The following is a 10,189-nucleotide window of genomic DNA, read 5'->3' on the forward strand; positions in this document are numbered from 1 at the left end:
GTTTTGGTTTTGTTTTGGGTTGTTTTTTTTATATTGCCTTAGTCATACTTACCGTTCACAAATGAAAGAGTATGAAAGAACATATGTGGTTGCGTTTGTTACATACTTCATGTGCTAAAAGTGTTGTGAAATCTATGGTTTTCATCACTGATATTTTGTGTCACACTTTTCATTATCAAACATAATTGAAAGCGAAGGGAAACAATAGATGTTGTATAAAATTGCCCACACAGTAGCGTGAGAGAATTAACACAGAGAGAGACAGAGTGGAGAGAGAGAGAGAGAGAGAGAGAGATCAAACTAGAAAAAAGGACTGTAACTCTTGATGAAACAGAGCCACACGACTTAAGTCAGTCAATGCATAACAGATGAGTGTGAGTGTGTGTTAGTGTGTAAATGTCTGTCTGTGGCGTGCGTCTGTGTGTGTGTGTGTGTGTGTGTGTGTGTGTGTGTGTGTGTGTGATAGTGCTTTCTTGCACCTTGTATTTACTTATATCCTTGATTCCCTGCCAGTTCAGGTGGTGGTGTTTTTGTTTGGTTTGGTTTGGGTTTTTTTACCCAGTTGCTCCCTCTGCCATCTATAATTTCCTGAATGAAAATAACAAAAAGTTGTAATAAAACCCTTTAAAAGTCCTTGTTTGATTTATAGATAAACAGTCAGCAACACACACACACACACACACACACACATGCACGCACGCTCGCACACACGCACACACGCACGCAGGCACATGCACACGCAAACATGCATACATACATACATACATACATACATACGCACACACACACATACATATATACATTACATGCCTATCAACATACATACATTTACACATGTGTGTACGTGCAGACACAGAGTAAAAGAAACTTCACTCTTCTTATTTCAGACCGTTAAACAAAAAATAAGAACGTGAAACCGACCTAGACTTTTTTTTTTTTTTTTTTTTGTTGCTTGTTTGTGTTTTTTGTTGTTGTTTTTTGTTTGTTTGTGTGTGTGTGTTTTTTAATCCAAGTGGATTTGTTTTTCTGTTGTTGTTGTTGTATTGTTGTTTTTTAACATATTGCAGTGATTTTTTGTTAATTAAAAGATTTGCATTTGTTTTACAGAAATGCGTCATCATGTCTTTTATACTTTGCTTGCATGATTCCATTTGTTGCCATTCAAACTTTGCATGCTAGCTTTTTCACTTCAAACAGATTTTTTTTTTTTTTTTTTTTTCCTTTTTTTTCAGTGTTTTAAGGCTATCAATCTCCTTGTTTTCACTAAAGAAAATATATCAAATTTCCGTCACACAAAATACGAAATGCGCAGAAATGTTGTTATTCGGATCGGAATATTCCAAACTTTTAACGGTATCATGATTGTGAAAAATGGCAATACACAGGTTTCCAAATTGGTCTTCTTATAGGAGCATTTGGAAAACACAGTGGAAAAACTTGCATGGTACTGTATGACGCACCAACAAATTAATGATTGATCATAGTAGTTTTGTTTTTTGTTTTTTTGTTGGTTTTTTTTTTTTTGTTCTTGTTGGTTTTGTTTTTTGTTGTTGTTTTTTTGTTTTTGTTTTTTTGTTGCTGTTGTTTGTTTTTTTAATTGGCTTGGTGCACCTTGATTGATTTCGTCTTGCTGGCCACAGAGACACGGCATGGAATGCACAACAGGCTTTATTCTGTCATTTTGTAGCAGGTGTTAGACTTGGGGTATAGTGCACATAATTATTATGAATGCCAGCTTTTTATCACCATTAACATATATTTGATGTGGTGTGTTAGAATTGGAATAATGAGTGTTTGCACACAAAAAGAAATAGTACCAGAAAGAACTTCCAGTGTTGGTGGTTGTGGTAGAGGGTTGGTGGCGGTGGTGGTGTGGTGATGATGGATATGCTTGTGTCAGTGTGTGTGTTTGTATTTGTGTCTGTCTGTAAGTGTGTGTCTGTTTGTGTGTTGTGTGTTTTTGTGCGTGTATGCACTTGTGTTTGTGTATGTGCAAGAGCTGCGCATGTGTGTGTATGTATGTGTGTGTGGGGGAGGGGGGGGGTGCGGGGTGAGGGGGGCTTGTCTGTGTGTGCGTCTGTGTACCCCGCAGTGTGTGTTGCATGTTTGTTTGAGAGAAAGAAAGTGAAGGGTGAAAGGCTGGTATTCCTGTTCAGTTGTAACTTTGAGCTCCTAGTATGGAAGCAGATGAGAGAGAAGTCTAGCTATAGTGTCTCTTCACAGCACAGTATAATCATGTGTAGGTGTGGTTTTCGCTCAGCTGTAGTGTCGGTTCAATTCTCTTACATCCTGCACTGCCTTCACAATGATGAGTGTGTGTGTGTCTGCTGTCTTGCCTTTCTTGTAGGAAGACATTACGTTTTTCAACACGCCCCTTTTGGCTCCCATCCCGGATGAAAATGAAGGCTCGCATGTCAGTAGCCTGTCTGAACAAAATTCCTTCTTTAAAGAGGTTTGTATCATCGTTATCATAGTAATACTGATGGTTATGATGATGACAATAAAAAGATGAAGGACCAGCAGAAGAAAAAGAACAAGAATAATGATGATAATAGTAATAATGATAATTATTATCATCACCATCATCAGACACCTATATAGCGCTTTCAAACATCTAATGTATTGCTAATTAGTTATATTCCAACATGCTTAGGTTTATTCATTTATTTGACTTTCTCTAGGGGATAGCTGATGACAGTCATAGACTTATATTACTGTCTATAAAAGCACTATGGCTAATGTATTTTGTATTATTTTGTGTTTAAAACTCTATCTTTGATTGGTAACATTTATATAGAAGCATGTTTACTTATCATCCTACTTTGAACTATTGTATTGTGAGCATTGCAGACTATTCTAATTGCTTCTCATTCTTGGTGAACAGGGTGGTTTCGTTACTCCATCCTCCCCCTTTCTTATGTGCTCGTTTAAGATGTATCAGTTCGCTTTCCTGACTGCAAAATGCATGTAACGTATGTAAACGCTTTCTGAAAACTATGTATTAGCTGCATCTATATATGGGACTGACTAAATTTGACATCATTCAGATGACACGAAAATTCTCACTGTTTCATTTAACACAAAGTTGACTTGTTTGTAGCATCAAAGTTTAATAGTTAGGATGTTAAATGAAGGAAGTCCTGATAACATTATCTTTTTAAACAAAGGTTCAAATGGAAAGATAAAGTATGAATTTGAAATGTGTCTTTGTGTACTATCTCTAATTTCGATCTGTCTTTTAAATGCCATGAGCTTCTTTTGCTTTGATCTCGCTTCGGGGTATGTGCCTTGTCGAGCTTTATTTTGATTGAGCTTACTTTCGATTTCTGCTTTTTGTGCGAATTTTTCTCAAGCTGATAATCTCTATCATTACTGATATCTTTACACGTGCTTTTGTCTACCACAGTCATGTCGTGCTTGTAGGTATCAGTAGCATCCAAAGTACAAAAATAATTTTAGAAAAAAAAAAAATTTTAATTTCAGAATCTGCCTTCTTGTATTCCTCATTCAGAACAAAATGTGAAATATGTTCATGATATCTCTGTGTGCAGTTATTTCAAACCAACATTTTTATGATTTCTTTTCATTTTTGGGTCGCCTGTCTAGAGAAAGGGTTGAGCACATAAAAGTTTATCTACTTATAGATGTCCTGACTATGACATGTGAATAAGACATCCTATGCTTTCCTGTCACACCAAACTTTAATCAAACTGTCATCTGGATTAGACTTGTCACTATATTTGTACACTTCATGTTTGAAAAGTCTTAAAACCTTTGTCGTATAAAATATGATTTAAATCCAAGCAGTGCCTTTTAGGTTAAGATTTTGGGGAGAGTTTTTAAATTTCAGTCTCCAAGGTCCAAATAGTTGCAGACCGGAAAAATATCTTAACTTTCACACACACACACACACACACACACACGCACACACACCAAAAAAAATCTTCTTAAAATTTCTGTAATAATGATAGCAGATTTTGCCAGTTAATTTTACCGATTTTACATACATGTACAAAGTATACGATCCATGTGGACAGAACTAGAACACAAAAAGATAGGGGTAAATAAATCTTGGTGTTCTCTGTTCAACCCCCACCAACAGAAGCCAGGTGACGGCAGCATCCCCTCTGCAGAAGGCTCTCCAGACAATCACCACAGTCTGCTGGACGGGAACGGCGACAGCGGCTATGAGGCCGAGTCCCGCCCTGAGGTGACGGAGGATGACATCACGCCCATGGGAGAGGAGGACGACCTGGACTCCCCGGAACACAAGCTGATCAGCACGTCGGGGTTCGACCCTGAAGACTCTCCCGTCCTCACCTCCCCCAGTCGCCAGAGGTTACTCAGACCCAGCAGCCAAGACACATAGCGATTTATGTTGGGGTCATTCCAGAATCATAATTTTTTTTTTTATGAACAGACATGTCATCGTGTAAGTTTACACCTAATTTCGTGAGGAGAACAATTTTTTGCATCTCTAGGGATTTCTGCTAACAACTTACACCACTTTTGTTGTTTTGTTTTCTTTTTGAATGCATCTGGCAGAGTAGTATCAAAAAATGATTTTTTTTTTAATAATGAGCAACCATTTTCCCCATTGTCTGTGATTTCCATAAGATGGAAATCTGAATAAGCATGTGGAGGAAATAAAACTAGAAAGAAAACAGCTGAAAACAGCAATAAACTCTGAAGAGCTCTAATAAGCTGAGCAGCTTTATGCTGGTGTCTTGTTTGTTTGTTTTGTTTTGTTTTGTTTTTGGTTGGTTTGTTTTGTTTCTTGTTTTTGTGTCTTTATTTTTGTGTGTGTGTTTTTTCACAAGGAGACAGAGAAGGAATGAAACAGCGAGAAAGGTGTGGGAGCCTTTGACTCTCCACTGTTGGGGGAGGGTGTTGAGGGGGAGAGGGAGAGTACTGTATGTTTTCATTCAGCATCGTCACGTGATGAGACTTGCCAGGAGTTGGCTCCACACTTCTCGGGCTTCCTCCATCCTTAGTTGCTTGGTTTTCTTTTGGTTTTTGTTGTTGTTGTTTTGTTCAGTCCAAAAGAGTAACTGAAAATAAACAATGGATTCAGCGACTGTACACTTACATAACTGTAAATAATAGTCCAATAATGGACTGTGCATGGAGGCTCTGTGAATTGTGTAAATGGTGGTTGTGTGCTAATGGTCCATGTGAGTGAGCTTATACTGGAGCAGACCATGACATCTGTCTTGATCTTGCTTATTGAACCAGACAGTCCCCAGTTGATACTCAGGCATTGTTTTGTCGTCAGTAGTTTCAGTTACAATACTATAATTATCATGAAACATAACATGTTAGATATTAAGCTCCTTATCATGTCAGTATTTTTATTGTCCAGAGTATTGGTGGTTTATTCTGCAAACATGGTTTCTACTTACATAGTCATGAGATGATGTGTCGTCACATTTAAAATAATAAATTAATAAAACAATGTCAGTGTGATTCCCCGAGAAGGCTTTCTGATGCATGAAGAGAAATAAATGCCAGAAGAAATTCTCATACACCTTGTGTACTTATTAGATGTCATCTGTGCTCTTAGAACCCAGGAGTGACAGGCTGAAACGTCCATTGGTAGCGACGGGCGCAATAGCCGAGTGGTTAAAGCGTTGGACTGTCAATCTGAGGGTCCCGGGTTCGAATCACGGTGACGGCGCCTGGTGGGTAAAGGGTGGAGATTTTTACAATCTCCCAGGTCAACATATGTGCAGACCTGCTAGTGCCTGAACCCCCTTCGTGTGTATATGCAAGCAGAAGATCAAATACGCACGTTAAAGATCCTGTAATCCATGTCAGCGTTCGGTGGGTTATGGAAACAAGAACATACCCAGCATGCACACCCCCGAAAACGGAGTATGGCTGCCTACATGGCGGGGTAAAAACGGTCATACACGTAAAAGCCCACTCATGTGCATACGAGTGAACGCAGAAGAAGAAGAGGAAGTCCATTGGTAGCTCTGGTGTTTCAGACATGTGTAAAGTTCTTTGTGGGAGATGTAGAAAGATTCTCCTTTTGGATTGCTAAGGGTAGCGTTTTCTTTTTGGGTGGTTTTTTTGTTTGTTTGTTGTTGTTGCATTTTTGCAACTAAAAACAGAACCCCTGCCTTCTGAAAGAAAAAGTACAAATAAAATGGTCTCTACTTTTGCTCCCTTGTTTTTAATTCTGCATTTCTTTTTTCTTTTTCTTTTTTTTCTTTTACCATGTCCTCATGTTTGCCTTCCAGTTCAGTCGTCTCAGTATTTTTCCTCGAACATCTCTCCACAAATGTTCCATATTTCTATTTAGTTCAGTTTTTGCTGTTGTCTTGAAAAATAAGGGTTACTTTTTGGGTGTTTTTGTCTTTTTTTGTGTATGATTTTTTGTGCAGTCTCATGTCTTTGTAGGACTACTTTTTTGTACATACATGGATTTTTTTGTTAAGTCGAATCTAAGTATATATACACATATATATATATGAGCTCCTTAACAATAAATCATTCTCAATGGTATTATAAATGGGCCTTACATGCATAGCAGAATCTGTAGTTGTGTTTGTTGCTTGTTTGGTTTTGTTTGGTTGGTTGGTTGGCTGGTTGGGGGGGGGGGGGGGGGGGTTGTTGGTTTTTTCATCTTCCATGCCAATTTCAGTGGTATCACTCCACCCTGCTACTATCAAATCCTCCATACACAACCACATCTATACAGGTTCAGCCGCAACCCAGTGCCACCAGTACACATTGTGCTGTCAGTGTCAGGACAGAGATCGCACAACAGAGAAGACCCTGCACTGTTGCTGCCCAGAGCCACTTTGGTGGTTTTCAGCAGTGCCTGTCATGTTCTGACTTAACGTATGCAGAACAATCCTTCAGCCATGGAGCCAGACTGAAGAAGCACTGTCTCTGAAGAGGAGGCCAGTGGCATGTCTCTCCAACATGCCACCCTCCCGCCCCTCCTCAATTTGCCCACACCAAAGACAGGAACAACTTGTCACAACAAAGGAGGTGGTGGGGAAATTGAAACTGAGTTTCAGTTTCAGTTTCAAGGAGCGTCAAAACGAGGTGCTGACTGATCCGTATGTACAACACCACATCAGCTAAAAGTCAATGATAATAATATGAATAAGAATAATATTAAGGAGAATAACAACAACAACAACAGTAAAAAGGAGCAGATGCCTAACCTGTGCATAAATCTATCGCACTGGCCAGGTACCTTATGAGCCTAAATGATTTCACCATAAGATAATGCCTATGCTTATTTAGGACGTGTTCTATTTGAAGTGAAGGTGTCGGAAATTTTTTTGGCATTTCGTATTGTTTTGATGGGGCTGCTGACAGATGAGCTCATCGCAGAAGAGCTGTCCTCTCAGTGAGATGACATCCAGATTACAGGTCAGGGTGCCAGCCACAACCTTTCACACGGACTTCTTCCTCTCATGATCATGTTGCCTTCAGTCAGCAGATTCAATAACATCACAGTAAAGATCACACACAAAAAGAAGTAAAAGCAGTTAAAACTAATATCACACTGACCTCACTTCACCAAAGTTCAACAGTCAATGGGCTGATGATTACAGACATCCTTGTCAGCTGGGCTGTTTACAAACTAACTTTGAACAATTCATAAATGATTAACACAATAAGAACAGCACTAACAAAACATCTTATTACTGTATTGCTCCTATAATCATGCTCATGAAAGCAGTCTCACTCAAAGGTCAGATTACAAAACAAGTTAAAAACAGCCAAAAAGTAAGTCTTCAATTTGGGGGGAAAAAAGACAAAAAAACAAAAACTGAATTACATTCATTAATGAGAAAACAAAGGTTGTAGAACACCACTTTGTGGACATACAAATTCCAGCAAATATTTCTTTTACAGAAATGTTCTCTCTCTCTCTCTCTCTCTCTCTCTCTCTCCAACACATGCACACTCTCTCTCTCTCCAACACACACACACATGCACACACTCTCTCTCTCCAACACACACACACACACACACATGCATGCACACACTGATAAACGTACACCCAACCAGCAGGCTGTTTACCCCACCAGCAAGAAATGATGATGTGTAGAATGGGTGTGAAAATACTGAAATACTGTGTTCAGTATACATGTAAATAAAATGTTTCATGGAATGCTCCACACGCTGTCAAATCTGTACATGAAAAGCATTGTAACCTGTAGCAGTAGTGTCTGTGTCCATTTCCTGTTGTTTCTTATGTTATGGCCATTGTGTACATTGAGTCAGTGTAAATAATTTTATGCGTTGATGCTTCTTCAAGTTCTGTATATGCTTTAACACTGATGATGCTTTTGAGTTTCTTGTTTTTCACAACCCACAAGTAATTCCTACACTACAAAACCCCATCTTTTACAAAACTTTTGATGAAGGTTTGCAGAATAATGTTTGGTTGTTGTTGTTTTTTTATGATGAAAAATGCTCCAAACATACGCACACATTTATACAGGCCATTCCAGAATTTCGAACCAAGAGAGCCTTGATCTCAAGAGTCATTGTTCAGCTCTTCAGCACCATTTATCATCACAAAGTTTACATCCCTTTCATCATTAGAACAGACCAATCACAATCAGACTTTCATTTTTTAAATTGAAGGGCCCAGCGTTGGACTAAATCCCTGACCAAAGCGCAGCTTGGAGACTTTTTATTCCCCTCCCTCCCCTTCTGCCCCACTGCTGCCATGCTGTTAATACCTCTCGTGCAGAATGCTTGAGAACACAAACACAGCAGCAAAAAAATTGTGTGAGAAAGATATATAAAGTGCTTGAATATAGATTGGAGCAGGTCGTGTTCAGTGCATGTTCTTTTGATTGTTCTCATTGATGCATGTGTATTGACGATGGAAAGTCCTATATATATTCTGTATGTGTGAAGACGCCAAAACGTCCATGTTCATCCTTTGAACATTGGTGAAATCAGTGTTATTGTTGACCGTATTCAGACTGAAAATAGTTCATGAGAAATTAAAATTATGGAGTGCGATGTTCCTGCTACCTATTTGTGTCATTGATGTGGCTGTACTTTCCTGTACTTAAATGACCAGTGCATTTCTGATGTGAATAAAAATGTACCATTTCTCTTGTAGACTTGTGTTTGTGGATGCGTCAGATGATGTCATTGATGAAACTGATGATGATGGTGGTGGTGGTGGTGGTAAGTCTGTTTGACTTTCTCCACCCCAGATCAGGGTCACATCAGGACTATAAAAAATAAATAAATAAACCTGCAAATATCAGTGCTGGAGAACATCAAAAAATAAAACAAAATCCTGGAAAAGAAAATTAGGCATTAATACTGTCACATTCATACACATATAGCTAATGTGTGCCTATGATGGCTACCATTCCGTCATTTTTCATCAGAGGATTAAGAACAATTAACCTGAACATGAACATATTTATTCTAATGCACAAAGTTACATAAGCTATAATTACAGGCATACAAATCCAAAAAAATTTAATCCTAAAATTTATCCACATTGTCGCTAAAGAGAATACAATATAGTAAGAGTGCCAAATTATAAAGTCCAGGAAAAGACCAAAAATATTCAAGGTTTTCTGAAAAATAATAATAAAGGTGACTGAACAAACAAGGTAGAAAACAAAGGAAGAGACGACAGTAAGAAAAAGGTATATGTATAAAAGATCACCACACTCTTTTGGTGTCCTGGGCTCTGCTCCTTGTGTGTATATTATATTAGAGAGAGAGATACGAAGGGGGTTCAGACACTAGCAGATCTGTACATATGCTGACCTGGGTGATCGGGGAAAATGTCCACCTTTAACCCACCAGGTGCACCAAAACTGAGAGGATCAAACTCAAACAGCTCAGGAGAAAATGTTCAATTTTCTTGCATCCCATTCAATGAATCTCTCTCTCTCTCTCTCTCTCTCTCACTCTCTCTCCATGTTTCTCCCCATCTCTTGTTACTCTCTCCATCTTCACTGAGATGAATCGGGTTGTTATCAGTACATAAAACAGGAAGTCATAACCAGAGGACACTGATGCAAAAATCTAAAAAATCTACAGATCCTCTCACAACATCCAACATTCACCAATACATGTGTACAGTCATGTTTGTTTCTTTCAAACTGCTTTCTTCTTCCCATTTAAAAATGATGCAAACCTTCCTGGGAGTTACTAAAACAACTCTAGCTCAGAGACA

General features: G+C 38.6%; 1 protein-coding gene across 7 annotated transcripts in view; it reads left to right on the top strand.

Annotated features, from left to right (window-relative positions):
* Positions 1 to 9,098, top strand: part of LOC143295404 (axotactin-like) — a 348,925-nt gene extending 339,827 nt beyond the window's left edge. For 3 of the 7 annotated variants that reach the window (XM_076607080.1, XM_076607081.1, XM_076607082.1), the window contains 2 exons: positions 2,348 to 2,452; positions 4,103 to 6,602. In XM_076607080.1, coding sequence (XP_076463195.1) covers positions 2,348 to 2,452; positions 4,103 to 4,369 — 372 coding nt within the window. In that variant the 3' untranslated portion in view covers positions 4,370 to 6,602. Of the gene's footprint in view, positions 1 to 1,409; positions 1,445 to 2,347; positions 2,453 to 4,102 lie in introns of all 7 variants that reach the window. The other 4 variants (XM_076607084.1, XM_076607085.1, XM_076607083.1 and 1 more) reach the window with 3 other exon arrangements.
* The last annotated feature ends 1,091 nt before the right edge of the window (positions 9,099 to 10,189 follow it).

Source organism: Babylonia areolata, chromosome 20, assembly GCF_041734735.1.
Source record: "Babylonia areolata isolate BAREFJ2019XMU chromosome 20, ASM4173473v1, whole genome shotgun sequence".
Taxonomy (NCBI): domain Eukaryota; kingdom Metazoa; phylum Mollusca; class Gastropoda; order Neogastropoda; family Buccinidae; genus Babylonia; species Babylonia areolata.